General features: G+C 49.1%; 1 protein-coding gene across 1 annotated transcript in view; it reads right to left on the bottom strand.

Moving 5' to 3' along the window:
* The window catches only part of TENT2 (terminal nucleotidyltransferase 2), a 569,767-nt gene that overhangs the window by 137,145 nt on the left and 408,677 nt on the right, over window positions 1-23,945 (bottom strand). Inside the window, exon 11 of the mRNA XM_086960733.1 lies at window positions 21,809-21,945. Within this exon, the coding sequence (XP_086816859.1) occupies window positions 21,809-21,945 (137 nt within the window). The remainder of the gene's footprint in view (window positions 1-21,808; window positions 21,946-23,945) is intronic.

Below are 23,945 nucleotides of genomic sequence, written 5' to 3' on the forward strand. Positions count from 1 at the left end.
GACGATACCCTCGTCGACGATGCCACTGTCGACGGTATCTTCTTAGTCGTCGATTCTTTCGTCGACGGTACCCGCTGTCGTTGTCGATGATGATGATGATTTCTTTATGATAATAATCGACGACAAAGGCTTACACGCCGTCGACGTCGATACGTAGACAGGAGACAAAGCCTTCGTTTGCGCCGATGAGGGAGTCGACGAGGTCGACGACGGCGCAAGCTTTTTGAAGGTGTGAACCTCCTTGGCAGACGCTGATGACTTGGCCTCTGAAGACTTTTTTGCAGTCTTCTTTGGAGGAGCGTCTGTTGGGCTAGGGGAAGCCACCCTTGGCCTTTTTAGAAACAGCTTTGAGGAGACCGAAGAAAACTCATCTTCTTCTGAAGATTCCAGATTGTCTCTGGTCTTGAGCCTGTTAAGCCAGAGTAAAAGATGTCCTTCTCTGTCTTTTAGCGTTTTTGTAGAAAAAGGTCTACAAATTTTGCAGTCCTTTGGTGAATGGTCCGGATACAGGCAATATAAGCATGTCTTGTGTTGGTCTTCAACATGTAACCTCTTTTTTCCACAAGAAGTACATGCTCTGAAGCCCTTCTTCTTCTGAGGATCAGCCATAATCAGTCTTGAAGTAAAGAAATCCAAATCTGTGAAGAAATAGGCTAGAATAAGGAAACCTGAGGAGAACTCAGGTGGAGACTCCCTTAGCATAACGTGCGGTAGAAAATCTGAGAGACTGAGGCTCCTGACAGGAAGGTTCTAGAGGGAGATGTTAGCTGATTGGCTCTCTTCTAGAGTTTGGTCCTTTTTACAAAATGACAGATAGGCTACTAAGGTGAGGCCCTTAGGCCTACTTCTCTCTATATATATGTCTATAGGACATTACTTTTCTATGTACCGGAGACTCCCGTCTCGACGACGGGGAATGATTCAGGCATGTGAATCTATGAAAGATACCCATAATACTGGATAAGTATGAATTTTTTGCGTCCAAATTATAGTCAGAAAACATTCATATTTTACTGACACCTCAAGGATGGTGGCAACCATTCCCCTTGTGAATGTTGATACAAATATTTTTTAAGAGCAGGGTCTTTTTTGCTGTAGATTGAAGTCTGATTAAAGATTTTCCATAGAACAATACAAGACATGGTCATCAATGCTAAGGAATCACCACATTTACATAGTATGATATAATAGTACAGTTGCAAGCAGTAATATAAAAATATTACACAAGCACTAAAGGGGTTACAGGTAAAGATTACCCAGCGAGGGGGAACCTAATGCAGGTCAAATGTGCATCCCAAGAAGTCACCAAGCCAAAACTGCGCCTTGGGGTGGCACACGAGTGGGCTCTTAGGTAATGTAGTAAGAGTGAAGGGAAGAGTTGCTGTGCAGTTCCCTCCGAGATCTGGATCGTGCCAGAGAGATTCCCCGGATGCTGTGCCGACTGGAACTTCAGGTCCCATTGCAGAGCCCGCATATGGAATGTGTAACTAGCAGGATGCAGGAGTCCATGAGCCCAGCAACCTCGGAGTCAGCCTCACCAAAAACTAGGATAGAAGTTGAAACATCGGTATCAGCCTGAATATCCTGGACACGCCACTCGGGAGGATAGGCCCGAAACTGCACCATGTCCAAATCAGCTCTCATGAAAGGGAGCGTCTGAGAGGGAGTCAGGTGTGACTTCAGTACGTTATTGGTGAACCCCAGTGAAAGCAGGAGATTCGCCATAGTCTGAAGGTGGGAGAGGACAGTCTGGGGTGAGCTTGCCTTTAACGGCCAGTCATCAAGACAGGGGAAGACTGGCAACCCTGATCTACGCAGATGATCTGCAACCACCACCATCACCTTGGTGAACACCTGATAGGTACTGTTAAGGCCAAAGAGGAGCACTATGAACTGAAAGTGCTCGTGGCCAACTGTGAGCCGAAAGTCGCGCTAATGGATGGGCAGGCAGGAGGGGAATGTGAAAATTGGCATCCTGTAAGTCCCACACTACCATCCAGTCGCAGGGGTCTAGGGCAGACAAGACCTGCGCTAGAGTGACCATTTTGAACTTTTCAGTTTTGAGAAAGTAGTTCAGAGCTCAGAGATGTAGAATAGGACGAAGGCCCTTGTCATTTTTCGGGACCAGAAGTAGCGGGAATTGCAACCACAGCCTAGTTCCACAGCTGTGTCCCATCCTCCCTTCCAATCTTCCTTCTCTGCCATCTCGCATGGCGTCCCTCAAGGCTCGGCTGTTAGCCCGATATTATTTAACATCTATGAGAAGCCTTTAATAGCGGTCATCAAACAATATAAGATCAAAATTGTTAACTACGCTGATGACACGAAGTTGATTGTATCCCTGGAGGGAAATTAATCAACCTCCTTGGAAGAATTTCATAACTGCCTGCGAGCTACAGCGGACTGGTGTAAAGCCAACTCTCTGCAATTTAACACAGGAAAGACCTAGGTGTTATATTGCCCAAGGCCCAGGGTACAATCTCTTCTACCCAGCAACTTCTGGCCAGTGGATTTTTCTCCACTGGTGCAGCCGGTGAAGGTAGTACGGAATCTAGGCGTGATGTTTAACCGCAACCTTACTCTGGAGACACAGGTTTCAAAGGTGATAGCTGGCTGCTTGACCATTATTCGCCTCCTGAGAAAAGTCCTTCCCCTGTTACCGCCCGTGCTCGGATAGAGGTGGTGCGTTGTACTGTGCTCAGTAGATTAGACTACTGCAACGCCTTACTGTTGGAGTCTCCAGGCTATCTTATGGATAGACTTCAGAGACTCCAGTCTGCAGCTGCAAAATTAGCCCTGGGGTGGCCAACTAGATCTTCCTCTTCAGGGGCTCTGGCTCAGCTGCACTGGCTCCCAGTGAGGCAGAGGGTGATATTTAAGTCTCTCTGCCTGATCTTTAAAGCTCTCCATGGGTTAGGCCCTGCCTGTTTACAAAAGAAATTTTCATTGCATGTGCCAGCCCGCAATCTACGCTCCTCCTCTGCTAGGTTGGTGACCATACCGAGGTTTCGGAGATCCAGAGCAGGAGGTAGATCATTCAGCATGGCCGCGGCCAAGCTCTGGAATTCTCTTCCCACCGAACTCAGGCAGGTTTCTGCCTTCTTGCATTTAGAAGGCACTTGAAAACTTGGCTCTTCCCTAGCCTGTTATCAGCTGTCCCCCTCTTTCGTTACGAGTCGGTCAGCGCCAGGATGCCTCTCTGAGGTGATAGTGAGCTTTAGAAGTGAAATAAATTTTAAAAAAAATAAGTTCTGGTGCCGGAACCCTCTTTATGACACCCTTGGCCAAGAGAGTCCTGACTACCTCCTGAAGGTGAAGGTGGTTCTCCGTCAACTGATCGTCAAGTCAGAGGCATCGAGGCAAGGGCAGTCTCGAAGGGGAGGGATTAGCCCTTTCGGACTATCTGAAGAACCCACTTGTCTGATGCGATGTTTTGTCAGGGGTGGAGGTGATGTCTGATCCCACCACCAACTGGCCAAACATGATCTTGAAGGGCTGGACTACAAAGGTTTTGAGACTACAGGGGGAGGGGTGGCTGGCTAACTCATGGGGTCAAAAGGAGCCGCGCCCATGGCCGCAAAGAGGTTAATTTGCACAGTTTGGTAGCTGGGATAAGGCTGGCATGGCTGAAAGCCCCTTCAATGGCCACAAAATGGGCAAGAATCAGACAGGGGAAGGGTGGTGACTAAAAGGCCTAAAGATTTGCCCCTAGCCCGCAAGTCCTTAAAGCACTCTAGGGCCATGTCTGTCTGGTCTCCAAAGAGATGGTGCCATCAAAGGACATGTCCATAAGGGAAGCCAGGACATACCCAAAAAAAACTGAAGTTCTCAGCCAGGCGTGGCATCGAACAGCAGTCAATGACATTGCTCTGGCCAGCTAGTCGGTGCTGTCAAACCCACAACCAATGATAACCTTTGCAGCATCTCTACCGTCTGAGACCGCTTGGGAGAAAATGATCCGGGCCTCCTTCTTGATCTATGGCAGCACTTGCGGGACCTTTTCTCACAAGAAGTGGGCGTAAAAGATCAAAAGGCATGTGTTCACTGACCGCAATGCAAGGCCGGCGGAAAAAACATTTCTTGCCCCAACCATCCAGCCTCTGGATTGTCTGTACGGGGGTGCGGAAGGGAACGTGCTGTGTGAGGTAGAGGCCTATACCAACAAGCTCTTGTGGGTAGGGTGGTTGGTGAGGAATTTTGGGTCACCCGGTGCAGCACAATGGTTGCAGGCAACTGTCCTATTCACAGGAGCCCCTGTGCTAGGCTTGGACCAGGTTCCCGAAAGGGCACCAGTCAAGTTCTCATTGAAAGGAAGGAGGGAAGAGTTCTGAGGAGAAGACACCCGGCTGCAGGACCTCTGTTAAGATGTTCCCCTTGATTTCCACCGAAGTGAGCTGAAGGTCCAGGACCTCGGCTACCCTTCTCACCACCATAGCATATGAAGCTCCCTCCTCCGTAGCCACTGTAGGGGGGAAAGCAAGCCAGAATCTGAGGAGGTATCCCGTAAGCTGGCCTCACTTAAATTCCTCATACCAGTCCATTCTGTGCTCAGGCTGGTCTTGTAAAGGGTCCAGCAACACCTCCCAATCTTCCTCCAGTCCTAGTCCCTAAAGAATAAGGCTGCAAAACCGAACTAGGATGCAAGGGTGCCGTGAGGGCCGGAATCTGTGTCAATAGGCGTCAATCAAGGTCTGGGTCATCAGGGATAAGAATGGGGCTGGTCCCGCCAGGTGCGCAGGCATAGTATGGAGGCTCAGGGCAGGGAACGGCGCCGGGGACTACCGTCGCCAGTCCGGATCCGCCATCAGATCCATTTGGGGGATTTGGCGCCGGTGTCACTGGTGTGGAACCCCATCAGAGCCTCCAAGGACCAAAGGCACACCGAGAGGGTCAGGTCACCCAAGTATGAGGCACATGTCATAGAATTCTTTACGCTGGGCAGGGGTCACTCCGGTTCCTTGAAAGGCAGGGAAGCCTAGAGCCAACTCAGGCTCAAGTTCCGCAGAACGAGGCGTAGTGTGTCCAGACTCCTCCGTTGGCCGATGGATGGGGAGAAGTTGAAGTGCACTTCGACTTCTAATGTTTCTTATACCTCTAACCTGGCCAACCTGATGACTTCAAGTGGGAGGACGAGGACGTCTGACTCCCAGAGCGGTGCCCGGACCTCCGTCCAGTCCAGGACAGGGAATGAGACCTCCGGGGCATACAATGAGGAGTTGAACGCCGGGACGCAAGCAGCTTTAGGGACTACAATGCCTTGGGATCCATGGCCCAGCAGTCGAAGCACGACTGAGCCGTGGTCGCGCTCGAGGCACTAGAGACAACTTAAGTGTGGATCCGTCCCCGACATTGCACGATGGAAGGCGCCGCACGGTTTGAATCCAGAAGTCTTCTTCCACATTGTGGAAAAACCTACATATTAAAAATAGTCAACATAACATCGAAAAAAGCCCGTCAAAAAGGAACAGAGAGTCGCTTTCTTCACAGATCTACACAATTTGGCGTGGAAAGAACAGAACGGACATCAGCGCGCTGAGGTGACAACTATATAGGTGAAGTGAATGTCCCTTCTAGTGTGGATGCCGTTGTCACGTGGAGCCAGCCGATACCACCTACAGGCACGCAAGGGAAATGCTCAAGTAAAATCCTCATGATCCAGCCTGACACCTGGGAAATTCTATGGTAAGGAATCTGCGGCTAGATGCCTCTATCAAATATTGTGTTACCATATGCAAAGCCAACTCTTAAAAGGTCCAGAGGGCCCCATTCCCCAGGGCCAAATTCTATGGGGAGGAGGAGTGCGGCTACCATCCTCTAGCCTTCTTGGGCCCCAGGGAAAGCATCCCTTTGGGCCAAATTCGAATGGAAGGGGGGGGGGGGGCATGCGTTCACCCTCCCCAAGTCTTGATAGGCCCTGGGGAACCCATCACCTGGGGCCAAATACAATAAAAAAAAAAAGGGAGGGGGGCCACATGGCCCCCTCCCGAGCCTCATTAGGCCCTGGAGACCTCATCTCCACATTTAATAATAAAGGAGGGTACCACCATGTTTTATTTGGTCTCGAAGGTGGGTAAGGAGTAGTTTCTGTCCTGTAACTCCAGTTCTGTAGTAGGGGTATCTCGGTTATAGTCATAATCTAGTGAATAGTCCCGCCCATGTGTGTGGACCGCGGAGCAATCAAGAATAATCTCTTAAGATGTCAAAAAATGCAGAACTGCAAAGACACTTAAGAGAGAATTTAAAGACAGAATAATGCAGCCTATATCCACAGGCTACACTGTCCAGTACTTCAACTAGAAATTCCACCAAAAATCCACACAACAGCACAGCCTGCCCAGTTTCCTCCATAGAGAAACTTGCCTCTACCAGCAAAAGCCTCTGGAATGATAGAGAGGAAGGTATGGACAGACAAGCCCCATAGGCTGCCATTATGTGGCTCACACAGGATACTGTGCCTTAAGAGAACTTTCCAGAACTTCTCCCAGTATCCCAGAATGCACAGCAGGTCCCTTTTACTTTCAGTTCTTTTTGAAGGCGTAACACGCCAGACCTGTAGCATTCCTTACATGAATATCTTTCTCCACCGGGGCGGAGGGCGGGCGCTTATGACTATAACAGAGATACCCCTACTAGAGAACTGGAGTTCCAGGACAGAAACTACTCCTTCTGTAGTAGGGAATCTCTGTATATAGTCATAATCTGGTGAATGGAATGGCAAGCCCATCCCCACACCAAAGCGGCGGTGGAGAGAAAGAAATAATACAACTATTGTGCGAAAAGATTCCGCAGCGAAGCCTGCCCAACCTGAGCGTTTGTCCTGGCATCAGTGTCCAGGCAGTAATGCTTAGCAAAGGTATGGACCGACTTCCAAATGGCCGCCTTGCAGATTTCTGGAATTGGAACATTACGTAGCAAAGCAGTCGTGGCAGCTTTGCCCCTGGTGGAATGAGCCTTAGGTTTACCTCCTACGGTCTTATTAGGCGTTTGGTAACATAATTGTATACAGGACACAATCCACCTAGAGATGGACTGTTTGGAGGTAGCAAGACCGGTCCTGACTGATCCATAATTGATAAACAATTGGTCCGACCTACGAATATCTTTGGTTTTATCCAGATAAAATTTCAATACCCTCCTAACATCCAGGGAATGTAGAGACCTTTCCGCTGGAGATGAAGGATTCTGAAAGAACGTAGGAAAAGTTATGGTCTGGTTGACATGAAAATCAGAAATAACCCTGGGAAGAAATTTAGGGTGAGTACGCATAACAACCTTAGCAGCATGAAATACAGTATAAGGTTCTTGGCAACACAACGCCTGAATCTCACTCACCCTGCGGGCCGATGTGACGGCCACGAGGAACGCCGCCTTCCAGGACAGGTGCTGCAACGAAGCCTTATGAATAGGTTCAAAAGGCTCCATCAATCTGGACAGCACCACATTTAATTCCCATGAAGGCGAAGGAAGCCGGACAGGAGGGAATACTTTCTTCAAGCCTTCCAAAAAATCTTTGATCAAAGGGATCTGGAAGAAGGAAGTCTGTGAAGGGCATTTTCTGTAGGCAGTCAATGCAGCTAGATGGACCTTAATGGAATGGAAATTAAGGCCAGACTGCGCCAAATGCAGAAGATAAGGCAGGATGACATCCTCCTTACACGTCTTAGGGTCATAGTTCTTGGACTTGCACCAGATGCAGAATCTCCTCCACTTGTAAGCATAGGAAGTCCTAGTGGAAGGTCGCTTAGCCTACTTCAGTATGTCCATACAATCTTCTGGTAGATTCAAATGGCCATATTGCACTATCTCAGGAGCCATGCCGTTAAACTCAAAGACGAGAGGTTCGGGTGTACCATCTGCCCCCTGAACTTCGCGAGAAGGTCCGGCCTGCACGGCAGCCGAATGTGAGGAAGGAGAGACCGGTGAAGCAGGTCCGTGAACCACCACTGTCTGGGCCATTCCGGTGCGATCAGGATCATCCGCGCCCTGGATTGGGATAGCTTGATGAGCACCGCCAGAATCAGGGGAATGGGTGGAAAAGCGTACAGAAAGCTGTTCGACCAATCTATCCATAGCTCATTCCCCAACATCCCCTGCTGGTAGTACCTGGAGGCGAAGTCTCGGCATTTGCTGTTTTCGGCGGTGGCGAACAGATCTACGTCTGGAGTCCCCAACCTTGCGAAGGCTTCTCCTAGTACTTCGCCGTTTATGACCCATTCGTGGTTTTCCTGAATCAGTCTGCTCAGTGCGTCCGCCTGAACATTCTGCACACCTGGCAGATGGGTAGAAGTTATCGTCAGTCCTCTGGCTAGAAGCCAGTGCCAGATCGTCTGCGCCTCATGCAAGAGAGTGCGCGATTTAGAACCTCCCTGCTTGTTGAGGTAATACATTGTGGTTGTATTGTCCGTCTGTACAAGCAGAGAGTTGGTCTGAAAGGACGGAAGAAAGGCCTTCAGTGCCAAGTGAACAGCTCTGAGTTCCAGGAAATTGATGTGATAAGTGGTCTCCGTCGGGGACCACATTCCTTGTATCTGTAGGTCTCTGGAGTGCGCCCCCAGCCGTGGAGGGACGCATCCATCACGATAATCCGAGTGGGAATGTCCTTGTGGAAGGGAACTCCTCTGAGGAGATTCTCCACTTCAGAGACTGAAGCGCATGCAGAGACAGTCGTATCTTGTCGTCCCAAGATCCTTTTCTCTGATCCCACTGATCCTCCAAGCACTCCTGCAGAGGTCTCATGTACAGCCGTGCGTGAGGATGATACAAGAGGCCATCGACCCCAGTAGAGAAGACACTGTCCTCACTGTTGTAGATGGAGCGGTCATAAGAGCCTGAGCCTTCCAAAGGATCGATAGTAGTCGCTCCTCCGAAGGAGACACGCTTGCTGACAGCGTATTGATGGAGGCCCCCAAGTACTGTATGCACTGGACCGGCGTCGGGACAGACTTGAACATGTTGATGTGCAACCCCAGCTTGTTCAAGAGAACAAGAGAACGCACGTCTTCGGGAAATGTGCTTGAGCCTCCGCATAGGAGGATGCTTTGATCAACCAGTCATCCAGGTACGGGTAGACTAACACCTTGTTCTTCCTCAGGTGTGCTGCTACCACTGCCATGCACTTTGAGAATGTCCTGGGCGCTGATTTCAGCCCGAATGGCAGCACTGTGTACTGATAATGATAGGCGCCAACTTGGAATCGCAGGAACTTCCTGTGCTTGTGAGCAATGGGCACATGGAACTAAGCATCCTGTAGGTCTATGGCACACAGCCAATCCCCTTGCTGCAGCCGAGAATAAATCTGATGCAACGACAGCATGCGAAACTTCTCTCTGCGAATCCACTTGTTTGCTTGTCGCAAATCCAGAATGGGCCTGAACTCGTTCTTGTCCTTCTTGCGAAACAGAAAAAAACGCGAGTACAGATCTCTTCCTCTTTGGGACAGAGGGACATCTTCGATCGCCCTTTTCCTTAACAGGGTATCGGCCTCCGCCTGGAGCTCGAGCAGTTGAAACTGCGAGCCGACCGGTGGAATCCCTGGAGGCGGGCTCGTGAACCGAAGACTGTATCCATTGCAAACAATATTCAGCATCCACTTGTCCGGAGTAATTTTTCTCCACTCTGCCAGAAAAAATGGAATGCTTACCCCCACCGGAGTGGGTAACAGATGTGGGGGAAGTAGATGCTCAGGGCCGAGACCCGGCCGGGCCTTTGGTCGCTGCTGCAGACGGTTGGCCGCCTCTGCCTTTCTGGCGCTTCTGGAAGGGCCTTCGGAACTGCTGCTGTTGTTGTTGTTGTTGCTGCTGTCCCGAAGCCTGGCCACGCCCTCTGCCATGTCCACCGAACCGGCTCTGAAACGGGCGGTACGACTTCATGGTATCCTTGGGCTTTTCCAGACCTACAGCCGTGAGCGTTTCCGCCTCCGCCTTCATGCGGGCCATTTCATCATCCGCATGTTTTCCAAACAGGGTTTCGCCAGAGAATGGTAAATTGGCAACCCTTTGTTGTGCTTCAGCGACATGAGGCGGAGCCAGGCGTGTCGTCGGTGGTTAACTCCATGGCAGTAACCAAGCGCCACCAGGAGGGAAGAATCGGCTGCAGCACTGATGACCTGATTCGCCACCAACATCCCCTCATTCAACACCTCTTGGAAATCTTCTCTCTTTTCACGAGGCAGGTGTTCTACAAACTGCTGGAGGGATTCCCAGAGGGCTCGGTCATACCGCCCTAATAAGGCAGTGGCACTCGCCGCCTTCATGGAAGTCGCCGATGTCCCACAGACCTTCCGCCCCGTCGAGTCCAGCAATCTAGATTTTTTATCTGGCGGGACTGTGGACGACGGAGTGGTGGCATGCTGCTTCCGAGCCACCGTCACTATCACAGAGTCTGGCGGAGGATCCACCCTCAGGAAAGCCGGATCAGAGTCAGGAGCCCGGTACTTCTTCTGGAGTCTCGGGGGAGCCGCCGCCTTACTAACCGCCGGGGTGAGGAACAGTTCCATGGCCGGCTCCTCCAAGCCCGGCACCAGCGGCAGTAACGGCCGCGACAGATGATTCTGGTGCAGCGTCTCGAAGATCACCAATGTTTGTGGCGTGGGCTCCGTCAAAGTGATGCCCAACTTCGCTGCACCCATCAACAGGACATCATGAAAAGACAAGATCGTCCACCGGTGACACCCTTGTCCCCGGAGACTCCGACAACGTCGGTGAATAGTCCCTGGTCCCTGAAGACCCCGTAAGCGAACGAGACCTGCGCCTCCTGTGGCGTCGTCTCGACCGCGTCGATGACCTGTTGCGACTCAGCGATCGCTCCCTCCTCCTGGAACGAGATCGCGGCCTCCCAGTTTTCGGACGCTCTACAGGCTTCCGCTGAGGTGTCTTCCGTGGCCTATCCAGGGGTATCAGCCTAGGCGTAGGTGTAGGGTAGCGAGGCAGCGATACCAACCTCAGTGGAATAACAGGAGGTACGTCCGGCCGAGGAACAGCATGAGGGGGAGGAGGTGGTGGGAGTCGTGGTAGCGGAGTTGGTGGAAGAGAAGGATTGCTGGGAGGAGCCTCCTTAGGTAGAGGAGGAGGAGGTGGGGTGTCTTAGGCCGAGGAGGCGTCTAAACCTCAGAGTACACCGAGCCCGGTGACTTCTTCAGGGGAGGGGACTGCGAACCAGCCCCTCCAGTCGGTGATCGCCATCCTCCCCCAGATCCGGTGTGACTTCTGGCGCCAGAACTCCTTCTGCGCCGCTTAGGAGAGTTGGAAAGCCTCAGAGACGCTGATCTTTCTTCTCGACGTCGAGCGCTTCTCCGTCGCCGAACACCGCCTCCGCGACGCCGAGCGTCTCCTCTCCGGCGTCGAACGCCGCCTCCTCGACGTCGAGCGCTTCTTCCTCGACGCCGAACGCCGACATCAAACGTAGTCTCCTCGACGTCGAGCATCGATTCCTTCTCGGCGTCGATCGCTTCCTCAAGGTCCTAGACGCCGAGGATCCCCTCGATGGCGACCAGCGGTGTCGCCTCGACGCCGAGCGCCTGCCGCTCCCTCTCCGACGTCGACGGCTCGATGATGACGAAGACGTCAAAGAATCCGTCAACGGTGATCTTGACGGCGGCCTACCCAGGCCCTTAGACGTCGATCCTCCACGTCATCTTGACCCAGAGCGCTGGGGAGATGGGGAACACACCGTCATCCCTCTTGACGTCGTCATCGGTGATGCAATCGACGCAGACTGAGACCGGGAGCGTTTGCTGGTCTTCCTGCCTCTGGGGAGCCCCCCAGAGGCCTCAGCAGGGGCAGAGGGAGCCTGCCCAGACCTACCTGCAGCCTGCAGTCTCTCCTCCAGGCCTTGCAGCCTGCTCTTCAGCCTTTCCCTCAGGGTCCTTGCTGTAAATGTCTGGCAGATGTCACATTCCTCAGGGGCATGTGTAATCAGGGGGACAGAGGATGCAGACGTCGTGTGGATCTGACTTGGACTTCTTCCTTGCACATCCTGGGCACTTGTCGAAGAGAGCAGGCATTTTAGAGCCCTAAAAAGCCTGAACAAATACACAGAAGTGAAGAAAAACACCAAGCACACAAACTGAAACACTTTTAAACACCAAACGTGCTCAAAAATCCAATAAACCCTTTAAAAGGGAGAGCTCAATGCTCCAGGGTCCTGCTAGCAGGAGCTGGAAAAAAGGACTGAAAGTAAAAGGGACCTGCTGTGCATTCTGGGATACTGGGAGAAGTTCTGGAAAGTTCTCTTAAAGGCACAGTATCCTGTTTGAGCCACATAATGGCAGCCTATGGGGCTTGTCTGTCCATGCCTTCCTCTCTATCATTCCAGAGGCTTTTACTGGTAGAGGCAAGTTTCTCTATGTTGGAAACTGGGCAGGCTGTGCTGTTGTGTGGATTTTTGGTGGAATTTCTAGTGTAAGTACTGGACAGTGTAGCCTGTGGATATAGGCTGCATTATCGGTCTTTAAATTCTCTTAAGTGTCTGTGCAGTTCTGCATTTTTTGACATCTTAAGAGATTATTTTTGATTGCTCCGGGGTCCAGGCACATGGGCGGGACTATTCACTAGATTATGACTATACACGGAGATCCCCTACTACAAAACCTCTGGTTGTCCAACTCCCAACCCCCATCCCCAATCCCCACTCCCCAACATGGTATCCCTACCCTGCCCATATAGAGATCTATATTATTTTGTTACAACTTCAGGACAAGGGACTACGTTTCAGAGTCCTGTAATGACTGCCAGCAACATTCTTCTCATGTTTCTGCAAATCAGAGCATTCGTTACAGTGGAAGTCTGACTGAAATTGGCCCAAAGGGAAAAAAATCTCCCTGGGCCTATCAGAACGCTCTATTTTTTCAATATGGGTTCGAGAGGCACTTGCGGGAGTTCCTCGGACCCAACCGTCTACATGTAAAATTTTGAATGAATGTCAGCAGCCCTACATGCCAAGAACAGATGCATACTGGTAAGTAGCATATTCCGTTCGAGGCATGTGGGCTGCTGAATTCATATCCGTGCATAGACTGTATAGCAGTATCTCCTCTAGCGGTGGTTACCTGTGCCAGCTGCAGTAGTTTGAAAAAGAGTTATGAGGACAGCCTGGCCTACAGCTGCTTGCTGCTTTGCTTGCACGTCTACACAGTAGTGTTTTGTGAAAGTGTGTATGGTAGTCCATGTGGCTGCCTTACATATGTCTTCAAGAAGAATATTCCCTAGGAAAGCCATGGATGCCCCCATTTTTCTTGTAGAGTGTGCTCTTGGGGGGACTGTTAAAGTGAGTTTGGCTTTTTGATAGCATATTTGAATGCATTTAACTATCAATCTGGCTATTCCTGACTTTAATATTGGATTTCCTTTATGTTGTGGTGAAAAAGCAACAAATAATTGCTTTGTCTTTCTAAACGATTTCGTTCTGTCCACAAAGTAAAGCAGAGCTCTCTTTACATCTAGTGTGTGTAGGGCTCTTTCAGCTACTGATTGTGGATTTTGAAAGAACACTGGCAGTTCTATCGATTGATTAATATGGAAATTGGATACGACTTTTGGCATAAACTTAGGGTCTGTTCTAAGAACCACCCTGTTAGCATGTACTTGCATGAAAGGTTACGGATTTGTTAGTGCTTGTAATTCGCTAACTTGCCTGAGTGAGGTAATGGCAATCTTCCACCGTTAAGAATTGCAGTTCGCATGAGTGTAGAGGTTCGAAAGGAGGTCCCATAAGTCTGGTAAGTACTATATTTAGATTCCAGACTGGGGAAAGAGGGTGTCTTGGAGGGATCACCCTTTTAAGACCCTCCATAAAAGCCTTGATTGCTGGTACTCTAAACAGTGAAAGGTATTGCCTGTTTTGAAGATATGCTGCTATAGCAGCGAGGTGTAGTCTTATCGAAGAGTATGCTAGGTTGCATCTTTGAAGATGCAGCAGGTAACATATAATGTTTTGTATGGAAGCATCTAATGGGTTGATTTGGTTATTGTTGCAGTAATAAACAAATCTTCTCCATTTAGCTGGATAGCATGCTCTAGTAGTTGGCCGTCTTGCCTCCTTGATAATGTTCATGCAATCAGGAGGCAAGTTAAGGTATCCAAACTCTAAGACTTCAGGAGCCAGATCGCTAGGTTCATCCGATAGGGATCTGGGTGCCTGATTTCTACATGGTTCTGAGTTAGAAGATGGGGTGCGAGGCACAGCCTTTGATGAGGAACTACTGAAAGCTCCAGGAACGTTGTGTACCATGGTTGTCTCGCCCATGTGGGAGCAACTATGATTAGTGTGAGTGACTGTTGCCGCAGTTTGCGTGCCACCAGCAGAATCAGCGGTGCTGGGGGAAAAGCGTACACAAATCTGCCTGACCAGTTCATCCATATCGCATTGCCCTGTGACAACGGATGTGGGAACCTGGCGGCAAAGTAATGGCATTTCGAGTTTTCAAATGTGGCAAGCCGGTCTATCTCTCGGTGAACCCACTCTTTGAAGAATGGCTGGAGAACTTGGGGGTGAATCTCCCATTCGTGTAGTTGTTGGCTGTGCCTGCTGAGCAGGTCTGCTATCTAACTGTCTTTCCCTGGAAGGTGTTCTGCTAGGAGAAAGAGGTCTTTTGGAATTGCCCACCTCCATATGCTCTGTGCCAAATGGGAAAGCTGTGGAGAGTTTGTTCCTCCCCGTTTCTGGATATAGTACATTGCGGTCATGTTGTCCGTCCGGATCAACACAGTCTTACTGTACAAGTATTTTTGGAATGCTTTCAGGGCTAGGAATATCGCTAGCAACTCTAGTTAGTTGATATGCAGTTTCTTTTGTTTGGTTGTCCAGAGCCCTTGTACTGTGTAGTGAAGGAGGTGGGCTCCCCAGCCTGTCAGTGATGCGTCCGCTGTTAGTACTAGTTGTGGATCCGGCTCTTGGAACAGTCGCCCCTTGGAAAGGTTTTGTGGGTTCCACCACTGCAGAGAGTTGTGAGCGCGACTGTCTACCAACACTAGGTCTTTTAGTTGACCTTGAGCCTGGTTCCATTGCCGTGCTAGGCATTCTTGCAATGGACGCATTTGAAGTCTGGCATGGGGGACAATGAATATGCAGGAGGCCATCATGCCTATGAGCTTCATGAAGACTCGAGCTGGCAGAGACTGTTGTGGCAGAAATTTGCGAATGAGCATCTGCATGCTGGCTATCCTCGCTGAGTTTGGGTATGCCTTAGCCACTGAGGTATCTATAGTGGTTCCTAGATATTGTTGTGTGTGGGACGGTTGCAGGTGCGATTTTGGGTAGTTTATCGAAAAACCTAGGCTGTGTAGCAGCTTAAGTGTTTGAGACGTGTCTTTTGCACACTGTTGGTACGATTTTGCTTGTATTTTATTTTTATTCTTTTATTTTTTAAGTTTTATATAGCGCGAACAAGATCTTCGCAGATATCAGAGCGCTTTACATAGAGGGGAACATAAACAAACAAATAAATCAATAGATCACACAGTACAAATAGGTGGCTGCAAAGCCCATCATGTGAGTAATAAGACAACTCATACAAATAAGTAAAGGGGTCAAACATGTAGTACAGATCGGTGCAGGGTGTTAACAGAGTTCGAGATAATAGTTCAAGTGTATTTAGCCATGAGGAAAGCTTTTACTTCTTTTTTAAAGAGTGTAGAGGAAGAGATAAGCCTGGTTTCGGGAGGGAGTGAGTTCCAAACCCTAGGCGCCATTCCTGAGAAGGAGCGCTTGTATGTTAGCCATTCGTCTAGATTCAGGAACACATGGATGTGTTGCCTCCTGAGATGTGCAGCTACTGTCGCTAAGCATTTTGTAAACACTCTTGGAGCCGTGGCTAACCCGAAGGGCAGAACCTTGAATTGGTAGCGTTGACCTTCTATTGTGAACCTGAGATATTTTCTGTGAGCTGGATGGATGGGTATGTGAAAATACGCGTCCTTGAGGTCCAATGTTGCTAGGAAGTCTCCTTGCTGTAGTAACGGGAGCACTTGCTGTAGTGTGATCATATGGAAGTGCTCCGACAGTATGTATTGATTTAGGGATCTGAGGTCCAATATTGGTCTGAGGGGAACCGTCCTTCTTGGGAATAAGGACGTATAGCGAGTATACTCCTGTCCCTTGGTGTTGGAAAGGGACTGGCTCTATGGCCCCCTTTTCCAGCATGCATTTCACCGCTTGTTGCAGCAGGGTGATGTGTTCCTTCGACATAGGACGGTGTCTGGGTGGTAGGTAAGAGCAGTGACGTGGTTTTTCTGTAACCGGAAAACAACGTCACAGCTCTTTGAGAGACCGGCTTACAGCCCTTTTCACACAAGACAGCATTACCTGCAGATTCTTGGGGAATCGCAACTTTACACTTTAACTCCACGCTTGATACTTCGGCCGCAGTTTGCCCCTTTTTTTGTTTGAACATTTCCCGACTAGGACCAGGTTGGAATTATCACCGGTCCCCCGATACCGCCCCATTACACGTTCTCCAGCCCTGAAGAGTCACGGGTATTATCCCGAATTGACTAAACACGTGTCGGCTGGTGCATTTTCTTTGGATCTCCCTGACAGGAGTTTTATTCTGACTCATAAAAACCATTATATATGAAAAGAAGCATTGGTGTGCAATTTTATCCTTACTTTACGTATGTGATTACTTCCACAGTAGAATTTACTCCCTAGGGTGCTCTGGACTTTGCTTATGTAACAAGAGGGGGTTCTATCCCTACTCTTTTTTAGAGGTTTAGGGTTTCCTCTGACCAAGCAGCACCTTTCAACTTTTGCTTTTGTATTTACTCTTTCACCGCAGTTTGTTGTGCGCCTACCATTTCTGAACACTCAAAACCTCTGGCAGAACTTGTATCTTTAAATATGTCAGGTGCGTGTTTTAACACTCCCTTTAGCATAGGAAGTGTTCTGACACTTTTTTCTGAAGTAGGGAAGGTGTCAAATAAGAAGTCTTCCTCTACAGGGTCATTATGCATATCTACATTGTGGTACTGCGCTGCCCTGTCTATTAGTTGGTTGAAGACAATGGTGTCATCAGTAGGTGAAGGCTTAGTTGGATAAGAGGAGACATCAGGGATGGGATGGGTGTTATAAGGGTCAGTGGCTCCTCATGGTTCATTTTGTGGGTCAGGATCCTGTGGATAATCATAATCAGGCAGTGGATCCTCCCCTGTGTTCCCCTCAGTGTCCCTATAGTGAGAAGGAGAGTAAGGAGCACAAGCATTTGCAATGCAATATGTCTCGCATTCACATGAGTTTGTGCTATTGGCATTGTAAATGAAAATGCCCTTTAAGTTTTTTGCAATCCAAATAGCTTAAACTCACGTAAATGTGAGGCCCAGTGCATATTAATTCAGCCACACCTGCCTAGATAAGTCAGTTTTCCCTGAAAGAAATTCGGCCTTTATTGGATTTAGGCAGAACCTGTCCGCCTGATGTACAATGCTGCAGATGTCCCTTTAGATGTGAGAGCAGTAAAAACAAGTAAAAACCTCATGCAACCCAACCCATTACCAAAATTCAACAGAGCTTTGTAGTTTGTATACAAAAGACAGGAGATTTAGTAATTTCCATAAAACTTGCCGAAAGCACCCAAACTCGACAACAGATTTTCAAAGGAACAGAAGTTCCTAAAAGAAGCGAACACAAAGGAAAGTGTTTTGCGCCACACCATGCCACTATACTCCAATCTATCCTACGACACACTGCTCCACTCTACACAAAACCACTCCACTCTATGCCTCTCCACTCATACACTTTATGCTACTCTAATCTGTGCTGCTTGACTGTACAACACTCTACCTCATTCTATTCTCCTACACTACTCAACTCTATGCCACGCTACTCTACAACAACCTGCTTTACACATCATAACTCTACAACACTACTCCTCTCTATGCTCTTCCACTTTGACACTCTACTCACTCAACGACACTCCACAACACTCCATACCATTCCACGCTCTCAACTGTACTCTGCACCACTCTACAACTTACTACACCACTCTATAACACTCCACTCCATCTGCAGCTAGCTATTTATTTTTACAAACATGGGGGTATTAAGTAATTGGTTTAGTACTTTGTTATTTCCCACTACATACGAGTGCATCTGCATGCCAGCTCCTCTCCAACCGGTGCTCTTCTCACATAGTCGTTTTCAAACACTCATCTGTCAAGAACAGGCACTAATCTAGAGCGCCTTAATACACTGCACCTTTCCTCTTGAAAAGAGAAGCAGGCGCTCTGATATATTTTGTTGACACTTGTCATCTTGTGGCCATGCTGCCATGCTGGTATCCTACGAAAGATACAGGTTTGGTTTCTGTTGGCATCAGCTTGCTGAGTTCAATAAAAGCCACCAAGAAAGTCGTAATTCGCCCATGCATATTGTGCATGTGGCTCTCAGTGGGAAAGGATGGGTCCGAGTGTTTGTGCAAGTGTAGGGCTGGACCTTCCATAGGTGGTGCTAAATTACAAGCAAAGTGCCAAATACCAGCATTTTAAACAAGCACGGAACTGCACCGAGGAGCCGGCGCATGCACCAGAGGAGCGGGGGCAAGGGAGCGAGAAGACACGCTGAGATGAGGTAGGAGATGTGTGTGTGTGTGTGTAAGCGCCGGGGGTTCTGTTTGTGCGCGTGTGTGCTCGGCAGGGGGGGGGGGGGGCCAGGGGGGTTCTGTATGTGTGTGTATGTGCGGCGGGGGGGTTGGGCTGTATGTGTGTTGTGCATGTGTTGTGAAGAGCCTTCTGGAATCGGAGCGCGTGTTCATGCGCACGACCTGATCTGATCCGATTCCGGCAGGCTGCGTGCGCGTAACACCTCACCTAGCCGTCTCTGGCCAGCTGAGACCTCGGGTGGCTGCGGTCTCCTCTCTGGGCTCCAGCAGAGGTCGGCTCCTTGTTTTGGCCGCGGGTTTGGTGAAGCAACTGTCAGCCTGCGGGTGTCCCCAGCACTCGTGGTCCGCTATTTGCTGGTCCGCCCGCTCTGGAGTCTGTTGTTCGTCCTCTTCCCCGGGCGGGCGCTGCACCGGAGGCGTGGCCTGGCGGCGGGTCCCGCCCTACACGGACTCCGAGGAAAGCCGGTCCTAACGCTGCTGCGGGCCCCGATGAGGAGAACCCTGAACCGCAACTCCCCCCGCTCCGCTCCCCACCCGCGGATAAATAGAACAAGCACGGAACTGCACCACAGAGGAGCCAGCGCGCGCTCCAGAGGAGCGGGGGCAAGGGAGCGAGAAGACACGCTGAGGTGAGGTAGGAGGTGTGTGTAAGCGCCGGGGGTTCTGTGTGTGCATGTGTGTATGCTCGGGGGGGAGGGGGTTCTGTATGTGTGTGTATGGAGGAAGGGGGTTCTGTATGTGTGTGTATGCGCGCCGGGGGGGTTGGACTGTATGTGTGTTGTGCATGTGTTGTGAAGAGCCTGCCCGAATCGGAGCGCGTGTTCATGCGCGCGACCTGATCTGATTCCGGAAGGCTGCGTGCGCGTAACAGTCTCTTGTCCGCTCTGCCTAGTCCTTGAAAGCAAAAAGGAGTGAAACGATTACAATAGACTCGCTCTGCCACAGCAGGGGCTTTCGCCCCTGCAATCGCAGGCGCGAGACCTAAAAAGGAGTAGTAGGCATAATGGGATATAAGGGAATGAAGGGTCTAAAGGGAGAAGTCCCAAAGTCGTCCTTTAGAGGAATAGGGGAATTAGTCATTGTCCAGTGGTCTCTTCTTCCTGTGCAGGATTGTGACTTTACCATTCTCAGGATTAATATATATTTTTGCCTGGTCGTCTGCTGGATTGGGATGGAAGAGTTAATCCTCTACTGTCCTTGTTTGTGTCCTTGACTTTTTTGGGTTGATAACACCTGCTTCGACGACTTTTGGTGCCTTAGTGCTTTTCTTCGGCTCGGGCCCTTTCTTCGGGTCGACAAGTTTTTTCGGGTCGTCCGGGTCTTTCGGTTCGACACGTTTCTTGTGCTCGACAGGCTTTTTTGGTTGACTGTCCTTTGCCGAGTCAATGGTCTTTTTAGGATCGACTGGTGTTTTCGGAGCACTTGTCTTTGGGTCGATAGCCTTCTCTGGCTATATTACAGGCTTCGATACGGCACCCTTTCCGTCGGCGACCTTAGTCGGTTCGGCGACTTTCGGTACAGCTGGCTTGTTCGGTTCGACGACCTTCTTCGGATTGACGGTTTTCTTTGGGTCGACGCCCTTAGGCTGAATGGTCTTTTTCGGGTCGACAACCTTTTTGGGCTCTGGAACCTTCTTAGGGATGACGTTACTTGGCCCTGGGGTCTCTGAAGGCTTAGGTTTCGGAGCCGAGCCGGATGGCGGGGCTGTCGAATGTTTTTTTGGATCTTGGCTAAGGCCTCTTGGCGATGCCTCGACCGGAGCCTTCGGTAATGGGGTAATTGGTGTCGGGGGCAGTGTACTCGCGATTTGCCCCGGTGGGATCTCGTCATCGGAGTCAGAGTAGTCCTCGACGGTGACTATCTCTAGGTCCGAATCTGGAGCTTCCGGAAGTTCTTGGTCATCATCGAAAATGTTGTCCGGTTCTGGTGCCTGTCGCTGCATCTCTTGCCTAGCGGCCCGTCTAATCCGTATGGTTTTCTTCGACCGAAACTGGGCGCAGGCTGGGCAGGTTTCTTCCTTATGGTCTGGTGAGAGGCACTTGTTACATACTGAGTGCTTGTCAGTATGCGGGAACTTGGAGTGGCATTGTGGGCATCTTTTGAACGGGCTCCTTTCCATCGACAGCAGGACAACAAAGTGCAATCATCCGGACCCAACACTAGGCGACGATCTATGTACAGTTATGAATTCAGCAGCCCACATGCCTCGAACACTTAGTCACCTAATCCCAGGTGACTAGTGGGCTTTCTGTGCTCCCCTTCCCCCACTGGAGAGCAGATTAATGGTTAACCTCTCCAGACGGACTCCCGGGGCAGAAAGAATGCTGGGCAATTAGGGAGTGCAGGTACAGCCAGATGCCAGGGTGAGCTGCCCCCACTCACAAACTATTTTTCCTAAACAATTTCCGGTGTCTAATGAGTTTTCTGACCTTCCTGAAGAGGGCCGATTGGGAGTACAAGGGAGCAGCATCACCACAGCCTATTATGAAGCATGCACGCTGCTGTAAATGAAGGGCAGTTAACATGGCAGTTAACACAAGAGAATGATGACCCTTTTGCCTCTTATCTGTACAGTATTTTTTATTTTACATGACAGTTTGTGTTGTGTATTTCCAGAGGGTGCGTGTGTACAAGTGCATCTGCATGTTCCCAGATACCGTAAGATCAGGTGAGCTAGCTCAGTGGGGTTATGTTTCTACGAAAACACCCAAGATTGCCTTTGACCATGAGAAGAGCTAAGAAAAATATGGCAAGTGTGGCTGGACAGTGCATTGATTTCTCTTGGAACAGCGATACCACATTAGCTTATAGCATAATGCCAAGCTGTCGAACATTACGTCTTGTGGCTGGATCCGAGGTACTCCCCATGTCTTATAGAGAGGAAATGGGCTAATATCCGTCTAGCCACACTCACTGGTTTCTTTTCTTAGCCTCGGACAAACGTGTTGGCAGAGTCCCTCATATTTTCAACACATGACACCCTCCATTTATTTTCTGTAAACGTGCTCCAGATTTGTGCACATGGATGGAGATATTCACTGTCCAGGCTATCAATGAAGATTTAAAACCATTATTTTTATATTTCATAGGTTGTACAGATATACTGCCACGCAATGTTAACATCAAAGCAGAAAATACAACTGTTACATTTAGCACACTTTAAGCAACTCAGTATGGGGGAATGTATACAATTAAGAGTTTAGTAAATATATCACTTACTCAAATTCAGTGGCAAAATATTTAAGGAAGCCAACAAAGAGGTCTCCAAGAGATGATCCATTCTTTGAGAAGTATGGAGGAATGTGACTTGGTGCTTGAGGTACAAGGTTCAATTGCATTGTGGGAGCAAAGCATTCCTGTCAAAGCAAAAGAATATAGCCTATGAACAAGTCATGTTTAAGAAGGATAAGCCCCAACTCTCAATGAAAAACACAAAATGAACTGCTAAAGAACAGGTGCTACTATTGCTTTACTATCAAATCTTTTTGTCATATCCCCCTTGTAACTTCCACAGGTAGCACTCCCCATATTGAATCTCCCCACAGCTTGTTGTGAAACTTTTTTTTGTAAATCTGTTCAATGATTTCAAGATGAAACGGAGAATGCCATTACCATATACATTTTTCATAAAACCTATCACATTTCAAACACTGGGAATCACATTTATGCCTGGGTATCACATTTAATTGTTTCCTGTAAAATTTCCTGGAGCGTTTGCCGTGATCTTATGAGATAGCAAGCTGTTCAAGTTCAAATTGTGCGTAAAGTAATCAAGTATATTATAAAAACACAAACAATAACTCACTCTGGCTGCCATTCACAATCTACCCAAGGGTTAGGACTGAAACCCAACCTTAAATAAAGTGTCAAACTGGGGAATTCACTTTTTTTCCCTCTTTTAAATTCCCTTCACTGCCTGTATTATTCTCTTAATACTCTTCCTGAAAAATGAGATTTTCGAAGGGCAAAGTAATCTAGTGCCATAACTGGGTAATTTGTATTCGCAGGCTACCTGCTTCTCTTATTTACAACGTGCAATGCTCTTTTTGCCCACTTTTTTACATCAGTCCTCCATTGAGTTAATGACAAAGCTGTTGCAAACATGAAGTACATTTATTTTATTTGTTAAAGCAAGTGCTAAATCAATAAACCTGGAGGCCACTTTCATTGGTTTCGGTCTGGGAAAAAGGCACAGTAGACGGCCTGCAGGACCACACAGACCTTACCTTTCTATTGTCAGCTCAAGGGACCTCAATATTGCTTCCCAATACAGGGGAAGCACCACACCATGTGATCAAAACTGCATTAAGGAACCTACATTTTGTAAATTGTATTACCTCGAAAACAAGCATCATGTTTATTTTTAGGTGTCATGTCCAGTATTTGTAAAGAGCAAACAATTACCCGAAGGTGTCAAGGCGCTGGGGTAAAGTGTGCATCAATCTTGAACTTTTAGATTTTTTTATGGATATGTTCAAGTACCATGGCCAATTCTCTGTCCTGCTGTAGATTGTTTTCCCATTTCATTATAATTGGGCGAATTACATCTAGTCATACCTGAAAGGGATTTGTAAAACAATGGCACTTGTCTGCAATTATTTCCCATCCTAAAAAGGCTGTGAAGTAATGTGTTTGTGGCTCACTTGACCGTTTCCCATTTAGTCCTGAAGCCCTGCACTATCGGTCCGTATATCAGAAACTGAAAGACAGGTAAATCATGTTCTTGCATCAAGGTCACAAGGGACAGTAATTTGCCAGTTTAAAAACAACCTCCGTGGAGGAACTTAGCGCGCATCCAAGATGGTCGCGTGAGCTGTGAGCTCCCGAAACCCTCGCCGCCTCCACCGTCTATCCTGGCACAAATCCTGTTTTTGAGAACTGGTTCTTGTAGCTGTGACTCTCCTGATCTGAACGGCCTTTTTCAAACTTCGAATCGGATGCCGGACACCCAAATTACTCCTTCCTGATGCCTGAAGGCCTACAACGTGACTTATCCCGGGACCTGGGCATCCGGAGCACCCCGAAAGTAGTTGAACAACAACGGCGTATGGAAGGGGACGACTACCCGGGGTCTACTTTCGGTTTAGCTTTTCCTGGCTATTGAAGATCGGGAGGCGGCTGCATATTTATCAAGCTGGCCTGTGGGCGCACTCGCTTGACTGCTCTTCGCGGGCGCCCTGCACTTCGGTTTCTCGTTGTTTTTCCTCGTGGGGAGCCATTTTCACCAGGTCCCAAAAGCCCCTGAGGGGCGCGCAGCCCACCATGGCGGGCAAGTCTGATAGTGACAAGCGGTGCCTCAAGAACACGACTCGCGGTGGCATAACTCAGACCACCATTATGGACAGATTTGCGCGCA

Source organism: Lissotriton vulgaris, chromosome 3_1, assembly GCF_964263255.1.
Source record: "Lissotriton vulgaris chromosome 3_1, aLisVul1.2, whole genome shotgun sequence".
Taxonomy (NCBI): Eukaryota; Metazoa; Chordata; class Amphibia; order Caudata; family Salamandridae; genus Lissotriton; species Lissotriton vulgaris.